General features: G+C 53.4%; 1 protein-coding gene across 4 annotated transcripts; it reads left to right on the plus strand.

The window, feature by feature from the left end:
• Positions 1-1,419: 1,419 nt before the first annotated feature.
• LOC110479532 (myosin-7) lies at positions 1,420-15,966 on the plus strand. Of its 4 annotated transcripts, XM_077789164.2 has the most exons (40): positions 1,420-1,454; positions 1,900-1,936; positions 2,779-2,980; positions 3,485-3,628; positions 4,192-4,348; positions 4,517-4,544; positions 4,641-4,749; positions 4,831-4,923; positions 5,046-5,109; positions 5,644-5,742; positions 5,882-5,985; positions 6,676-6,814; positions 6,900-7,168; positions 7,348-7,518; positions 7,656-7,965; positions 8,070-8,143; positions 8,280-8,367; positions 8,452-8,569; positions 8,651-8,774; positions 8,960-9,096; positions 9,185-9,311; positions 9,420-9,548; positions 9,635-9,877; positions 10,113-10,289; positions 10,390-10,535; positions 10,611-10,701; positions 10,966-11,355; positions 11,445-11,571; positions 11,674-11,792; positions 12,206-12,402; positions 12,603-12,786; positions 12,862-13,027; positions 13,105-13,229; positions 13,311-13,619; positions 13,697-13,900; positions 14,104-14,229; positions 14,332-14,607; positions 15,050-15,145; positions 15,613-15,747; positions 15,829-15,966. In XM_077789164.2, the coding sequence occupies exons 3-40, from the start codon at positions 2,780-2,782 to the stop codon at positions 15,847-15,849; spliced, it is 5,817 nt and encodes a 1,938-aa protein (XP_077645290.2). In that variant the 5' UTR covers positions 1,420-1,454; positions 1,900-1,936; position 2,779; the 3' UTR covers positions 15,850-15,966. The 4 variants fall into 4 exon arrangements, with proteins under 4 accessions (XP_077645290.2, XP_085427836.1, XP_085427834.1 ...); XM_085571710.1 differs by having other exon boundaries at positions 4,641-4,923; XM_085571708.1 differs by lacking the exon at positions 1,420-1,454 and adding an exon at positions 2,203-2,247 and having other exon boundaries at positions 1,677-1,936; positions 4,641-4,923.
• The last annotated feature ends 1,719 nt before the right edge of the window (positions 15,967-17,685 follow it).

Here is a 17,685-nt window from a genome sequence, read left to right on the forward strand (position 1 = left end):
TGTTCCCCTAACCACCAGCTGCTCCATCCCACCGCACACCATGTCCCACAACCCCCCATTCCCTACTGACCTGTCCCTCCATTGCTCTGGACCTGCTGTCCATCTAACTCTTCACCCACCAGCCCTGTGTCCTCCATCTCCCATAGTCTTGCCTCCTCCATGTCCCCCTGGTCCCTGCAAGTTCTCTATGTCCCACTGTCCCTCTGTCTCCTGCCTGTCCCTCCCCACCAAATCCTCTGTCCCTCCCCCTTCCCCCCTCACCCTCCCTTTCGCAGTCCATCTGTCGCTGCCCCATCCCTCCTGGTCCTGGCGGCACCACATGATGGACCCCAGGGGACCCCGGCGTCCGGGCAGCTCCCCTCCCCCGCCAAACGCGGGCCAAGGATGTGTGGGGTAATGTCTCTGTGGGGTCCTATGTGGAGTCTATGGGGCTCTAAAAAGACTCTATGAGGATCTGTGGAGACTCTCTGTGATTCCATGGAGCAATTATGGGGCTCTGTGGGGCAGAGGAGATGGTCTGTGGGGCAGGAGACAGGGATGTGTGGGGCACAATGCGGAGGGGGGGAACTCCCGCCCGTGGGAATGTGTCACTTTGCGGGAACACATGTCACCTCCTTGATGACAAAGTGGACATGGTGTTCGGGAACGGCTGCCAGACCACACCTACCCCTCCCCCCCGGTCCTGGTCCCTCAGACCCCTGGCGGCCCCATGGCGCCTCACTGGGGGGGGAACAAGATAACAATCTCCCCCCTCCCCCCCACTCTCCAGCCGTGTCCCAATATAGACCTGGCAGGGTAGAGCTGTCACCACCCCATGGGTGACAGGACATTGGCCAGGGACCCAGGCATCTAGGCCCCATAGGCACACCTCCACACAGGTCCTTGGAGTCCTAGCCCCATAGATCCCCTCCATGCACAAAGAACCCAGATATGTGGGCTCTACAGATCCCACACACACAAGAAACTCGGGCATCTGAGACCCATAGAATCATCACAAACCCCACCAAAGCACCCTAATCCCCATAGATCGCCCACACACACATAAGGGACCTGGCGCCTGGGCTCCCTAGTTTTCCCACTCCCACCTCCCCCCCTCCCCCCCCCCCCACAAGGAATCCAGACTTCTGGGCTCCATAGATACCTTCTACACAAGGGATCCAGGCCCCCTAGCCCACCCCACATCCCACCACTACAAGGGGTCTGGACAGCCCTTGTTCACCCCTATAGCTCTGCCCCATAGATTATCCTGTGGGGTGAATATTTCAGTCCTGGATGCCAGAATCAGTGGAGAGATGCCATCTTGTGGCTGAGGAAGCAGGGGGGGGAGGTGCCCCCCTCCTCCTTTATCAGCCACCCCCTCCCCAGGAATGCTCCTCCCCATCCCATGATGGTCTATAAAGGCCTTGGTGCTGTGGGGCTGGCATAGGTGTCTGTGTGGGGCAGAGAGGGAGAGGGTGGGGGCATAGTGGGAATGTGGGATGTGGATATGAAGGGAGGATATGGGGGGCTATGGGGTGCACAGGAGGGTTATGGGGCATATGGGGATCTATAGGGTGTAGGAATCTGTGGGGGGATATGGGGAACCGGGGGCATATGGGATACATAGGGGTTCTCTGGCGTGTGGGGACCTGTGGGGTACACATGGGGTTATGAAGCACAGAGGACCTAAGAAGCACTGAGGGGAACTGTGGGGAAAAGAGATCTATGGGGGCACAACAATCTAGGGGACACTGATGATCTGTGGGGCACCCAGGGGGCCTATGTGGCACAAGCAGGGCTATGGAGCACATGGGGTCTATGTGGCAAAGTGATCTATGGGGCATAAAGGGTCTATAGGGCAAAGAGGGTCTATAGGGGGCATAGGGTGTAGTCCTGCTGACCTTCTGTGTGTTCTTCCAGCTCCCTTCATCTTATCTGCTAGATCTACAGACTCCAGGTGAGGATGATGCTGTGGGGCAGGTGATGGGTGTTTTGGGGTGAGGGAGGTGCTATAGGGTGTATGTGTTGCTATAGGGTCTGCATGGAACTACAGGGGATCCATACTTTGCTATGGGGGTCTGCATGTGGGGCTGTGCAGGACTCTAAGGGTCCCTGCATTATTATAGGTATCCCTGCACTGCTATGGGTCTCTGTGCATCACTTTATGGATGCCTGAATCACTTTGGGGGTCTGTGCGTGGCTATAGGGGTCTTTGTGTTGCAGGGGTCCACGCACCATTCCAGGGGTTGGTGGTCCTTGGTTGTGGAGGTGCCTGCATCAGTACAGGAGTCTGTACATGTGGCTGTGCATGGGTATTGGGGTCCCTGCATGATTACAGGGGTCTGCCTACAGCTATAGGGAATCTGTGCACTGTGTAGGGCTCAATACATGGGGTCATGAATGGCTATAGGATTCTGTGCATGGGGCCATACACAACTATGAGGTCCTGTGCATCACTATTAGAGGTCCTTTAATGGCTATAGGGGTCCCTGCAGGGAGTCTCTGAATCACTACAGGAGTCTGTACATGGGATAGTGCATGACTACGTGGGTGTGCAGAGGGCTGTAGGGCTCCCTACACATCTGTAGGGACTCATGCATGGGGCTGTGCACAGCTGCAAAGGTCTGTGTCTGGCCCTAGTGTCTGCCACAGCCATAGGGGTCTGGGCATGGCTATAGGGGCCCATGCATGGCAATGGGCTCTGGTCAATGGGGTTTTGTGGAGCCATGGATCAAGGGGTGAGACCCTGTGGCCACAGCCTCACAGCCCCCCAGGTGATGCAGGGTCTGTGTCGGGCAGGATGGCGGATGCAGTGCTGGCAGCGCTGGGGGCGGCAGCCCCCTTCCTGCGGCCAGGGGAGCGGGAGCGGCTGGCAGCGCAGACCAGACCCTTCGACCCCCGTAGCGAGTGCTTCATCCCCCACCCTCGGGAGGAGTTTGTTCGGGGACGGGTGACAGGGCGGCAAGGAGGGGAGGCCACCGTCCAGACTGAGCTGGGAGAGGTGGGCAACTGGGGGATGAGGGGGTGAGGGGAGGGGGGCAAGGGGCCATATGGGGCAAAGGATTAATGGGGGTAACGGAGGGGTAATGGAGGGAGGGGTTAAGGATGGGAAGGGTTGATGGCAAGTGGGGGCATAAGGGGTGACTATTGGGGGAAAAAAGAGGGGGTTGGGCATCATGGGGGAGAAGTTGGTGGGAAGTTGGGGGGTGAAGAGTTAAGGAGGGAGGGATTAATGGGATGAAATTAATGGGGGAGGTGTTAAAGGAGGGAGGGGGGTTGAAGGTTTGGGGGAGAGCAAGTGCAGGAGGGGGAAACCAGGCTGATAGTGATGGAGATCCTGACGCATTGAAGTATCATAACCAATGGGGGGTACCCCCAAACCATAGGAGACCCCTCTCAACCATGGAAGAAATCCTACCAATGGAGCATCCCCTACCCCACGAGGCCCCTGCTAAGCCATGGACATCTCCCAACCCCCACCCCCATGTCTCCCCATTCCCCCCAGACGGTGACAGTGAAGGAAGCTGACATTCACCAGCAGAACCCCCCCAAATTTGACAAGATTGAGGACATGGCGATGCTGACCTTCCTCCATGAACCTGCTGTCCTCTACAACCTCAAGGAGCGCTATGCCTCTTGGTTGATCTATGTGAGCCTTCCCACAAGCCCCTGGAGCACCTGGGAAGTAGATGAGGCCTACCTCACAGCCTATGGGGTGGATATAAATTAGTGACCCTTCCCTAAAGCTCTTTGGGATGCCTAGTACCTGTTGGGGCTTCCAGAGAATCTATGGGCCACCTAAAAGCTGGTCTGCCTTTTTCATGGACTTTGGGGACACCTAGAACCTGGTGGCACTTCTCTAGCTCCCTTGGGCCACCCAGACCCAAATATCCCATTTCTAGACTGCCTCAGCCATCCACATCTGCGTTTTGCATCCCCTGATTCCTTTGGCCACCCAGATCGAAGATGTCACTTCAATAGCCCCCTTGACAGGACATAATATGTCACATCTCCAGACCCCTTGGGCCACTGACACAAGATCTCTGCATGTTACGGGCCACCCAGACCCAAGATGTCCCTTCTTGAACCCCTTTTCAGACAATCAAGATCAGGACATCCTGTCACCACATCCCTTGGGCCACCTAGACCTAGGAAGTTCCAAACTGATGGGGTGCCACCTCCTAGTTCTGACCCACTTGCCCTTTTCAACAGACCTACTCAGGGCTCTTCTGTGTGACTGTCAACCCCTATAAGTGGTTGCCTGTCTACAATGCCGAGGTGGTGGCTGCCTACCGGGGAAAGAAGCGGAGTGAAGCTCCACCCCACATTTTCTCCATCTCTGACAATGCCTACCAGAACATGCTGACAGGTAAGGATGTCCTGTGAGGACCTCAAACTAGAAGACTCCACTCCAAAAAATGGCTCCTGACTTAGAACTAGTTCTCCCCTGGGAGGATGGAGAACTTCAGCCTCAACCCGAAGACCCCAAGTATGTTTCCCGACTTCATCCCCCCTGACTCCTCTCTTTTCTTGGCAGACCGAGAGAACCAGTCCATCCTCATCACGTAAGGCCCTGCTTTGTCCAGCCCTGCCCCACAGCAGTGGGGTGGGATGAAGGACCTACCAGGTGGTTATCCAATATCTCACTGTTGCCCCCCCAGCGGAGAATCCGGAGCGGGGAAGACAGTCAATACCAAGAGAGTCATCCAATACTTTGCCAGCATTGCTGCCATTGGCGACCGCAAGAAGGAGGCGACAAATAGCAGCAAAGTGAGTTCCTCAGTTCATGTACCCTTGGCAGAGAGCATACCCCAGTGGTATCCACACCCTGTATTGTCCCACCCCATCAAGGGCACCCTGGAGGACCAGATCATCCAGGCCAACCCTGCCTTGGAAGCCTTCGGCAATGCCAAGACCCTCCGCAATGACAACTCCTCCCGATTTGTGAGTGATGGGAGTGGGTTGTATGAAGAAGGGTCTGTGGAACAGTTTGTGGGACAGGGTCTATGGTGTGGGATCAGAAGCATGAAGGCAGCCACCTTCACCTCCTGCCACTGCTTTCCCAGGGGAAGTTCATCCGGATCCATTTTGGGGCCACCGGGAAGTTGGCATCAGCTGACATTGAGACCTGTGAGTGTGTTGAGAGCCCAGTGACAGGATGTCTTGTAGTCCATTATCCATCCATCCATGGACTTATCTATCCATGGATTTATTCATCCATCCTAGGACTCATCCATGTATGGACTCCTCCATCCACCCATGAACATCATCCATCCACCCAGGAACTCCATTCATCCATTCATATCTCCCTTCCTCCCTCCATCCAGTCACCTCTTCATCTCCATCTCCTTATCATACCACTGACCTGACCCTCCAACTCCAATTCTTTGTCCCTCCATCTCCTTGTGTCTACCTCCCTCCTTCCTTGCCTGCCTCCCTTTCACCCATGTCAATCCCTTCATCTGTCTTCATGATTGATGGATCCATCACCTCATCCCACTATCCATCTGCTCTTCCATTTTTCTTTCTTCCTCCCTCCATCTCCTCATCCTGCTATCCAGATACCCTTCCTTTTCCATCTCCTAATCCTACCATCCATCTCTCCATATCTCAATCCATTTCCTCACCCCAACCTCCATCCTCCTCTCTCCATACCCACCTCAGACCTCCTGGAGAAATCCCGTGTAATTTTCCAGCTGAAGGCTGAGAGGAACTACCACATCTTTTATCAGATCCTCTCCAACAAGAAGCCAGAGCTGCTGGGTGAGTAGGGTGCTTGGCCTTGAGCTTTCACTTCCTCTCCTCCAATTCTCTGCTCCTTCCTGGGGCAATTGAGGATGATTTGGGGCTGTTTAGCCAGTGCAAATGCTAAGTTTTTCTCTATCCTGGGCCCATGGAACAGAGATGCTTCTCATCACGAACAACCCCTATGACTACAGTTATGTCTCCCAAGGAGAGGTGACTGTGGCATCCATTGATGACTCTGAAGAGCTGTTGGCAACCGACGTAAGTGGTGGGGTGGGCAGGTGGACATCCCCATGATGAATTGAAGGTAAAGTGCCAGGTGGATGGTTGAGATAGTAGAAGATGGGTGGATGAGAGGAGGAACATAGGGATGAAAGGTGGAGGATAGGAAGGGTGGAAGACGGAGGGTTGGTGGAGTGGGATGATCTGGGGTGAGGAATAGAAGGTAGGACCAGAGGCAGGGGGTGGAGGTGGTTGTGGGTGGAGATAAAAACAGGTGGGGGAGTACTTAGGTGGACAGATGTGTCCATGGGTAAACAAGTCCTCAGATAGATGAGTCTGTGGATACATGGATGGAGTTAATGGTGAATGGATGAGTCCATGGATGAATGAGTCCATAAATGGATGGATGGATGGATGGATGGATGGATGGATGGATGGATGGATCCATGGTTAGAAAAGTCCATGGATAGGTAAATGGATGGATGTAGTCTTCAGATGGATGGATGGATCCATGGATGGATGGACAGATAGATCCATGGATATATGAGTCCTCAGATGGATGGATGGATGGATGAATCCATAATGGCTGAGTCCATGGGTGGATGAGTCTGCAGATGGATGGAGGAGTTGATGAGCTGGAAGGGCAGAGAGACACAAATGGTGGCCAGCAGAGCCATGACCACAGCTGGTGGCAAGACCCTCTCCCACCCACCTCCACCTATCACCCAGAGTGCTTTTGATGTCCTGGGCTTCACGGCTGAGGAGAAGGCTGGTGTCTACAAGCTGACAGGCGCCATCATGCACTTTGGCAACATGAAGTTCAAGCAGAAGCAACGGGAAGAGCAGGCAGAACCAGATGGTACTGAAGGTGAGTGGGTACAGGATGACATAGGTCTTGGGGTCACCAGGTTAGGTGGAATTTGACACCATGTCTTTTTCTTGATGCTCTGCAGATGCTGACAAATCAGCGTACTTGATGGGGCTGAACTCAGCTGATCTTCTAAAGGGGTTGTGTCACCCCCGGGTGAAGGTGGGCAACGAATATGTCACCAAGGGGCAGAATGTCCAGCAGGTGTACTACTCCATTGGAGCCTTGGCCAAAGCTGTATATGAGAAGATGTTCAACTGGATGGTGGTGAGGATCAACAACTCCCTGGACACCAAGCAGCCAAGGCAGTACTTCATTGGTGTGCTGGACATCGCTGGATTTGAAATCTTTGATGTGAGGACTGAGGGGGTGGCAGGGTATTTGTCCTCTTGGGGGTTGGGTTGATCCTCTTGGACTTCATTGATACTACTGGGCATTCTGTTGACCCATTTGGGACTCAGGTTCACCTATGGATATCATTGGGAATTCTGGTTGTTGAGTTGATCCAGTTAATCTACTCTCTTCTACCCCAGTTCAACAGCTTTGAGCAGCTCTGCATCAACTTCACCAATGAGAAGCTGCAGCAGTTTTTCAACCACCACATGTTCGTGCTGGAGCAGGAGGAATACAAGAAGGAGGGCATTGAGTGGGAGTTCATTGACTTTGGCATGGACCTCCAGGCCTGCATTGACCTCATTGAGAAGGTACCACCTCTCTTAGGGTCTTGTGGGGGTTGAAGGGACTTTGGGGGAATGGCCCTTTCAGTTGGAGCCTGCCAGGGGCCCCAAAGTTGGTCAGCAGGGTTGTGCTTGGTGTCCTCCACTGCTACTTTTCTTCCTAGCCCATGGGGATCATGTCCATCCTGGAGGAGGAGTGCATGTTTCCCAAAGCCTCAGACATGACCTTCAAGGCCAAGCTCTTTGATAATCACCTGGGCAAGTCAGCCAACTTTGGGAAGCCACGCAATGTCAAGGGGAAGCCAGAGGCCCATTTCTCTCTTGTCCACTATGCTGGCACGGTGGACTACAACATCATTGGGTGGCTGGAGAAGAACAAGGACCCTCTCAATGAGACAGTGGTGGGGCTCTACCAGAAATCAGCCCTGAAGCTCTTAGCCAACCTCTTCTCCAACTACGCTGGGGCAGATGCTGGTGAGTGAATGGATGATGGGGTGATGGAGGAATGAGTTGATGGAGGAGACTACTGTCTATCAGTCACCCTCTTTCCTGTGTTACCCTACCCCTCTTCTCTCCAGGTGGTGATGGAGGAAAGGGGAAAGGAGCCAAGAAGAAAGGTTCCTCCTTTCAGACCGTCTCAGCACTGCATCGGGTGAGGGACCTACATAGTGGACCCAGTTTGGGTCAGTGGGAGGACAATCTCCTGAGTGGTGGATCAGCCCTTCAGTCCCACAGACCCTCTATTGCTCTGTCATTAGTCAGCTTCTTCTCTCCTCCCTCCCCAACAGGAGAACCTCAACAAGCTGATGGCCAACCTCAAGACCACTCACCCTCATTTTGTCCGCTGCATCATCCCCAATGAGCGGAAGGAGCCAGGTGAGCAAAGGGCAGGGCTGAGGGCAGGGAAAAGGGTGGTAGGTATGGCTTGTGGCTGACATCACACCTCTAACCCACTGCCAGGTGTGATGGACAATCCCCTGGTAATGCATCAGCTGCGCTGCAATGGGGTGCTAGAGGGCATCCGCATCTGCCGCAAGGGCTTCCCCAATCGCATCCTCTATGGGGACTTCCGCCAGCGGTAGGCACAGAGATATGGGGAGGTGGTGGACAATGCAACTGGGGCTGACCTCAGGGTTTTCATGTTCTCTCTGGTCACCAGGTACCGCATCCTGAACCCTGCTGCCATCCCTGAGGGGCAGTTCATTGACAGCCGCAAGGGTGCTGAAAAGCTCCTGGGATCCATTGATATTGACCACAACCAGTATAAATTTGGACACACCAAGGTGTCTCCATGGTCCTACCACCCATGGGGTCATGTGGATCCTATGGTCTCACCACTGATGTGTCCACCTGCCTATCCACCCCACCACCTACTGCTTCATTCCCCCAACAACCCATCAACCCATCCATCTGCCCACAAACTCTTCCCAACCAAATCACCCTTTCACTTGCCTCCTTTCTCCATCAGGTCTTCTTCAAGGCTGGGTTGCTGGGACTTCTGGAGGAGATGCGGGACGAGCGCCTCTCCCGCATCATCACCCGTATCCAGGCTCAGGCCCGAGGGCAGCTCATGCGCATTGAGTTCAAGAAGATCCTGGAGCGTCGGTGAGAGGGGAAGGGTCTTTCTCCTTGAAAAGGGACATCTAGTGGGTCACCAGATTTAGGTGTAGTGGCATCTGTGTCACCATTCTAGGGACTCACTGCTGGTAATCCAGTGGAACATCAGGGCCTTCATGGGGGTGAAGAACTGGCCTTGGATGAAGCTCTACTTCAAGATCAAGCCCTTGCTGAAGAGTGCTGAGACAGAGAAGGAGATGCAGGTAGGAGGAGGTGATGAGACGGGCAGCTTGGGATCCAAAATGAGTTGGGTATTGTTGATAGATGGAGGGGATTGGATGTGGCTACTAGTCTCCTGGGCTTTGCTTTAGAACATGAAGGAAGAGTTTGGGCGGCTGAAGGAGGCCCTGGAGAAGTCAGAGACCCGGCGCAAAGAGTTGGAGGAGAAGATGGTGTCCATGCTGCAGGAGAAGAATGACCTTCAGCTCCAAGTGCAGGCTGTGAGTGACTTAGCTGCCCCAAAAAACCATGTCAGGGACCAGCAGCCCTCCAGGGCCAACCTACTTCATCTACCATTCCAATACAGGAGCAGGACAACCTCAATGATGCTGAGGAGCGCTGTGACCAGCTGATCAAAAACAAGATCCAGCTGGAGGCCAAGGTGAAGGAGTTGACAGAGCGACTGGAGGATGAGGAAGAGATGAATGCAGAGCTGACAGCTAGGAAAAGGAAGCTGGAGGATGAGTGTTCGGAGCTGAAAAAGGATATTGATGATCTAGAGCTGACTCTGGCCAAAGTGGAGAAGGAGAAACATGCCACTGAGAACAAGGTGAGGGTGGAGAGAGGCCTTGACCTTAAGTTGTGGGGATTTGGGTCAACACAACCTGGTTGTGTGGGGTTGAGGAGATCCAAGGTTAGTTGATCTGGGCTACATGTAAACTCAACATCCTTTGGGTTCTCTACCCCACTGCAGTTGCCTCATTGGCCAAGGACAACAGCAGTGCCACCCAGCTTTGTCCTACCTCTGGTACCAAGCTGGAGGCCTAGCGTTTCTCCTCCTTCAGGTTAAGAACCTCACAGAGGAGATGGCTGGGCTGGATGAAACCATTGCAAAGCTAACAAAGGAGAAGAAGGCCCTGCAAGAATCTCACCAGCAGACGCTGGATGACCTGCAGGCAGAGGAAGACAAAGTCAACACCCTGACAAAGGCCAAACTCAAGATGGAACAGCAAGTGGATGATGTGAGTGTGGTCGGGTCCTACCACGATAGTCCTAAGGCGCTTTCTGGGGCAGATATGATGGAAAACTGAGGTTTCCCCCCATTTCCATGTTTCCACACAGCTTGAAGGATCCCTGGAACAGGAGAAGAAGGTCCGTATGGATCTGGAACGGGCCAAAAGGAAGTTAGAAGGTGACTTGAAGCTGACCCAGGAGAACATCATGGACCTGGAGAATGACAAGCAGCAGCTGGAGGAGAAGCTCAAGAAGTAAATATACTCTTTTCCCCAGTATAAACTGGGGGCAAGGGCAGGGACCTCGCTGCTAACTGTTTTAATTTCCAGGAAAGAGTTTGAGATCAACCAGCAGAACAGCAAGGTTGAGGATGAGCAGGCTCTGGCTCTGCAGCTCCAGAAGAAGCTGAAAGAGCTGCAGGTGAGGGATCTATTCTCTGCTTATTAGGGCTGCACTGGAGAGCTTTTGTCTGTTTGGGTTGAGGTGAAGAGTCTTTATCTGATTAGGCTGAGTTTAGGAGTTTCCATTTGGTTTACAAATGTTTAGATGTCTGGCATGAGCTGAAGAGTTTTCAGCTTATTGCGGTGAGTTGGGTTGAAAAGTGTCCAGCTCCATTGGTCGAGTTGAGTGGAGGAGTTAGGTGGAGCCAAGTCTGCTGACAACACCTCCATCCCTGGAGCACAGGCGCGAATTGAGGAGCTGGAGGAGGAGTTGGAAGCGGAGCGGACAGGCAGAGCCAAGGTGGAGAAGCTGCGCTCAGACCTGTCACGAGAGCTGGAGGAGATCAGTGAGCGGCTGGAGGAGGCAGGTGGTGCCACTTCAGTGCAGATCGAGCTCAACAAGAAGAGGGAGGCAGAGTTCCAGAAGATGCGGCGGGACCTGGAAGAGGCGACGCTGCAGCACGAGGCCACGGCTGCTGCGCTGCGCAAGAAGCACGCCGACAGCGTGGCCGAGCTCAGTGAGCAGATTGACAACTTACAGCGTGTCAAGCAGAAGCTGGAAAAGGAGAAGAGCGACCTCAAGCTGGAGCTGGATGACCTCAGCTCCAACATGGAGCAACTGATAAAGGCCAAGGTAGAAGGAGGCCAAGGTGGGCATCTTATCTCCACCATGGGCATAATTCTCCTGCTTCATACCTTTGCTCCATTCTTTTTTGCTCCAAGGTGGGCATGGAGAAGATCTCTCGCACCATGGAGGACCAGGCAGCTGAACACCGGGCCAAGCTGGAGGAGACACAACGAGTCCTCAATGACACCAGCACCCAACGGGCCAAGCTCCAGACTGAGAATGGTGCGAACCTTGACCCACCACACCCTTCACCCCACATCCTTAGCCCCTGCCCCACATCTTCAATCCCTGCCACACCCTTGAAAACCTGCCCTACTTCTGCAGGAGAGTTGTCCCGCCAGCTGGAGGAAAAGGAGGCCCTTGTCTCTCAATTAACTAGGGGCAAGCAGTCATACACCCAGCAGATGGAGGACTTGAAGAGGCAGCTGGAGGAGGAGATGAAGGTGAGGTTTCTGGGGTGACTGGCAGGGTCTCCAGGAGGGCCACAAGACAAGGTGTCGCTCACACTCATGGTGGTAGCACCAAATGGAAATCAAGTTCAAGCCAGCTCAGTGGGGTGGTTGCATCTAAGCGTGGTTGAGTTGGGTTGCATTGGTTTAAGAGCTGAGAGGTAGGGCTGAGCAGGTCAGTTCTGAAGCAGCTGGGTTGGTCTATGGGCAGTTGGGTGGTACTGGATAAGCCTAAAGGGTCTATGGGCCAGACTAGAGATACCCATCTTTAGAGTGCTCTGGGTCTAGATGTGCTGAATTTGGTTGGGATGATCTAGAGAAGGTTTGGCTGAGAAATACCAGTGCTTCCTGAGTTTGAGGATCTACACATAGGTCAAGTTCACCTACTCCTTGCCTCTCCCTCCCAGGCCAAGAATGCACTGGCCCATGCCCTCCAGTCAGCCCGGCATGACTGCGACCTTCTGCGGGAGCAGTATGAGGAGGAGACAGAGGCCAAGGCTGAGCTCCAGCGCTCACTCTCCAAGGCCAACTCTGAGGTGGCACAGTGGAGGACCAAGTATGAGACAGATGCCATCCAGCGCACTGAGGAACTGGAGGAAGCCAAGTGAGTCATCTCCCCATGTAATGAAGCCTCTATGAGGCAAGGAAGAGTGTACACCCTTCTACTGTAGAAGAATCTGGAGAAGGTTTAGAGATCTGGAGATGGTAGAAATCCAAAGCCCCAGCCAATGAACAGTTAGAATAAGTTTTGAGTTGGCCCACATAGTCCATGGGTCACCACAGCCAGGTTTCCTACCATGGCAGGAAGAAGCTGGCCCAGCGGCTGCAGGAGGCTGAGGAGGCAGTGGAGGCGGTCAATGCCAAGTGTTCTTCCCTGGAGAAGACCAAACACCGGCTGCAAAATGAGATTGAGGACCTGATGGCAGATGTGGAGCGATCAAATGCAGCAGCTGCTGCATTGGACAAGAAGCAGAGAAACTTTGATAAGGTAGGAGGACACAATGGTGAGTCAGGAGCAGATGGGAGACATGGGGACAGAGGGTGACCCCTTGCTCTGTTCCAGATCTTGTCTGAGTGGAAACAGAAGTTTGAAGAGTCACAAATGGAGCTGGAGGCATCACAGAAGGAGGCCAGGTCCCTCAGCACTGAGCTCTTCAAGCTGAAAAATGCCTATGAGGAGTCGCTTGAGCACCTGGAGACCTTCAAAAGGGAGAACAAGAACCTCCAAGGTGAGACCGTGGTACTTCCCCTCACTTCTTGCTCTCCACCTCTTCCTACCAAGTCTGATGGGATTTCATCTGAGCAGAGGAGATCTCGGACCTGACGGAGCAGCTGGGTGGCAGCCACAAGACCATCCATGAATTGGAGAAAGTCCGGAAGCAGCTGGATGCCGAGAAATTGGAGCTCCAAGCTGCACTGGAAGAGGCTGAGGTGAGCCAAATCACATCTCCATGAGTCCCATGTTGTCCTAGTCTTCTTTGTGGCTCTCTAATTTCTTTCTGTCTCCACCAGGCCTCTCTGGAGCATGAGGAGGGCAAGATCCTGAGGGCCCAACTGGAGTTCAACCAGGTCAAGGCAGACTATGAGCGCAAGCTGGCTGAGAAGGATGAGGAGATGGAACAGGCCAAGCGCAACCACCTGCGGGTGGTGGACTCACTGCAGACATCTCTGGATGCTGAGACCCGGAGCCGCAATGAGGCCCTGAGGCTGAAGAAGAAGATGGAGGGTGACCTCAATGAGATGGAGATTCAGCTCAGCCATGCCAACCGTGTGGCTGCTGAAGCTCAGTCCCACCTAAAAGGAGCCCAGGCTCACCTCAAGGTGGGACTACCCACCAATACGGAAGTCTTCCTAGCCCCCGAGCTGCTGTCTGATGTCCATTCTATTTATCCCAACAGGACACCCAACTGCAGCTGGATGATGTGGTAAGAGCCAATGAAGACTTGAAGGAGAATATTGCCATTGTGGAGAGGAGAAACAACCTCCTCCAATCTGAGCTGGAGGAGATGCAGGCAGTGGTGGAACAGACTGAGAGGGCTCGCAAGTTGGCCGAGCAGGAGCTGATTGAGGCCAGCGAGAGGGTCCAGCTTCTCCACTCACAGGTAAGACATCACATACCTTCAAGAACAGAGGTCACCTCCATCCATGGATGTGGCCTTCTAATGGGTTGAATTACCAAGATCTCCAGATCCTTTAAGTCTGCAGAGTTGGCAGGGAGTAGAGGGGCATTCAGTCCTGGGGGGTTGAAGAAGGATGGGTCAGCAGTTCAAAAGACACCTCCTGAGATCCTTTCCTCTAACTCCAGAACACCAGCCTCATCAACCAGAAGAAGAAGATGGAGGCTGACATCTCCCAGCTGCAGACAGAGGTGGAAGAGGCCATCCAGGAGTGCAGGAATGCTGAGGAGAAAGCCAAGAAAGCCATCACTGATGTGAGTGCCATGGTGGGACCTACATCTAGGACACCTTCCACTGGAGGATGATGGAGAGCATGCTTTGGTCCTCCTTCTCTGCTTGCTTCCCTCCTTGGACAGGCGGCCATGATGGCAGAGGAGCTGAAGAAGGAGCAGGATACCAGCGCCCATCTGGAGCGGATGAAGAAGAACATGGAGCAGACCATCAAGGACCTGCAGATGAGGTTGGATGAGGCTGAGCAGTTGGCCCTCAAAGGGGGCAAGAAGCAGCTGCAGAAGCTGGAGGCCCGTGTGCGGGAGCTGGAGAATGAGCTGGAGGCTGAGCAGAAACGCAATGCTGAGAGCATTAAGGGTCTCCGCAAGTCTGAGCGTCGCGTCAAGGAGCTCAGCTACCAGGTAGGGCTCCTGGGCTTGCCCAGGTCAATTCCTGCCCCTTGGCCATAGGGTCTCTTATCTCATGCTGTACATGACCTGGAACATGGCTGACTTGCTGGCCAGAGAGACACAGGCTGTCTAGGTTCAATACTAAACCACCCACTGCATGTATGTCTGATACTGCAGAGGGATCAAGAATATTGTCTGGGTCATGAGCCACCCAGGCCACCTCTCAGTGTCCCAGCATCCATGAGGTCTTTGCATGATCCAGAACCTCAGATGGGACCTCATCAGGGGCAAGAAGACATCCCACCTCCTGCTCCCACAGCTGCGGCCACCCACAGATTTAGAGAGGTTCCACTCCCCAGGAACATCATTAACTGATCCTGATCCTGGCAGCTTGGGTGGTGATTCCAAGCGCAGGTAGGGTCAGGTCCTGATCCACGTGTGTCTCACGCCACAGACGGAGGAGGACCGTAAAAATATGGTCCGGCTCCAAGACCTCGTGGACAAGCTCCAGCTGAAGGTCAAAGCCTACAAGCGACAAGCAGAAGAGGCGGTGAGCTTTAGGCGGGAAGCTATGGGACCACCCCCCAGGATGGGACAGCATGGGTTTAGGATGTGGGATGTGGGGAGTAGTAGCAACCTTGAGATGAGATTGTCAAGGGCGGGGGGGGGTGTCAGGGGCTGAGGAGGGTGTGTGGGTGGTGGGCTTGAGAGATGATGGTTGGATGTAGCTAGATAGGGAGGGAAGGAGGGAGGGAGGGAAGGAAGGAAGGAAGGATGACTTGAAGTTTATGTGGGTGGAAGATTGGATGGATGGATGAATGGATGGATGGATAGATGGATGGATGGGTCATTGAGTAGATGGTTGAGTGGCTTGAAAATGGGATGTCTGAAGAAACAGGTGCTTCTATTGTAGGCCAGATGGAGCAATAAAATAGTCAGATGTATGGAGAGCAGATGGGGTGGCAGGAGGCCAGACAGAGCTGTGTGGGAGCATCACTGGTGTCCCTGCCCCCTCAGGAGGAACAGGCCAACACCAACCTGGCCAAGTTCCGCAAGGCTCAGCACGAGCTGGATGAGGCAGAGGAGCGTGCTGACATCGCCGAGTCCCAGGTCAACAAGCTGCGGGCCAAGAGCCGTGACATTGGAGCCAAGGTGGGACTTACCCCTGCCTACAGGTGCCTCATGGGCCACCCCATGGCTGCCCCACAACAGTCTCTTTTTCTCCTCTATCAGAAGGGACTCAATGAAGAGTGACGATCCGGATCCCCATGTATTCTACCTGAACTTGCAGCTGTCCCATTTAGACTTCCAAGTGCCCAACTCCCTCTAGCCCCACACGCTTGGAAAGCTAATAAAATCCATTGAGCAGCATCTGTTTGTGTGGGGTTGAATTTGTGTTGGGAGGGTGGGGTTATCCTATTGTATGGCACCTGTAATATGGATGGAGCCCTTACAAGTTTCTAGTAAATCTGAAATTTATGAAGAAGAAATTTATGGGATGTGGAAAAAGGGACAGGCTACGTGGGAGTATTATAGGAGCATTGTTAGAGTATTCAGGGATGGAGCAAGGATGGCCAAAGTAACCTTGGAATTGAATCTGGCAAGGGATAACAAGGACAACAAGAAGGGCTTCTACAGATATATCAGCAGCAAAAGGGAAAATATGAGGCCACTGCTGAATGAGATGAAAGAGCACCTCTGTGGAGAAGGACCTGGGAGTCTTGGTGGATAACAAGTTGACTATGAGCTGGCAGTGTCCTTGGGGCCAGGAGGGCCAATAGTGTCCTGAGTGCATTGGGAAGTGTGTGACCAGCAGATCGAAGGAGATGATCCTGCCTCTCTATTTGGTCATAGTGAGGCCACATCTTCTGTGGTTCCAGTTCTTGGCTACTCAGCACAAGAAAGACAAGGAGTTACTGGAGAGGGTCCAGAAGGCCATGAAAATGATCTGGGATCTGAAGCATCTCTCCAGGAAAAGAGACTGAGGGAGCTGGGCCTAAGTCTAGTGAAAACTCATAGGGGATCTCATCAATTCATCTCAAAGGCAGGTGTGCAGAGGATAGAGCCAGACTTTTCAGTGGTGCCCAGAGACAGGACAAGAAGGAATATATATAAACTAAAACAAAAGATGTTCTTTTACATTAAGGGTGGCAGAGCACAGGAACAGGCTGCACAGGAATAGACTGTGGAGTCTCCCTGTCTGCAGATATTCAAAACCCAACTGGACATGTTCCTGTGTAAATTTTCTAGGTGATCTTGCCTTGGCAGAGGGGTTGGACTGGATGATCTTCTGAGGCTCCTTCCAACCCTAAAAATTTTGTGGATTGCCAACACATGTGGACCTGGTGCACCCCACAGGATGTTGCAGCTCACCCCACAGTGCAATATGATTTCACCTATGGGGTGTACCTCACCCTCAAACTGCCTCACAGGGTATCTCAACCTGCCTCACACCAATTCATATATGTGTATGGGAAGAGATTTACCTCGGGGCACATACAGGACTGAGGAGGGAGGGTCCCCAGGAGGTGAAGGGCAGCATCTGGTACCTCCACATGTAGCACAGAGCCTGGGTGAGCCCTTCAGGGACCTCCTGGTTCATGAACTTGCAGCTTGTGCTGCTTCTGGCCTCAGTGTTCCCCTAGCCACAAACTGCTCTGTCCCACTACCCATCATGTTCCATTTCCCCACATGTCCCACTGTGCTTCTGTCCCAAATGCTTTCATCTGTCTGGCCTCTCCATCAATCGTTCCACCATCTCTTGGTTCAATAGCCCCGTCTCCTCCAACTTGTTACCCTCCACTTCTCACTGTCCCTCCAGCTCCTCCATGGGCCATTGTCCCACCATATCCCACCATCCCTGTATGTTCTTTACTACTCCATTTCCTCTGTGTCTCTACACCTCCCACAATCTGTGTGTCCCACTGTCCATCCTCTCCACATCCCAACACCTTCATGACTCATCATCCTCCCATTCCACCACCAATGTGGCCCTCCATCTCCTTCATGTTTCACTGCATCTGCCATGTTCCATCCCCCCACCATTTTCTTCATGTCCCTCCATCCCTCCATGTTCTCCCACTATATCCC

The sequence above is a fragment of the Lonchura striata genome, chromosome 2 (genome assembly GCF_050655825.1).
Source record: "Lonchura striata isolate lonStrDom1 chromosome 2, ASM5065582v1, whole genome shotgun sequence".
Taxonomy (NCBI): domain Eukaryota; kingdom Metazoa; phylum Chordata; class Aves; order Passeriformes; family Estrildidae; genus Lonchura; species Lonchura striata.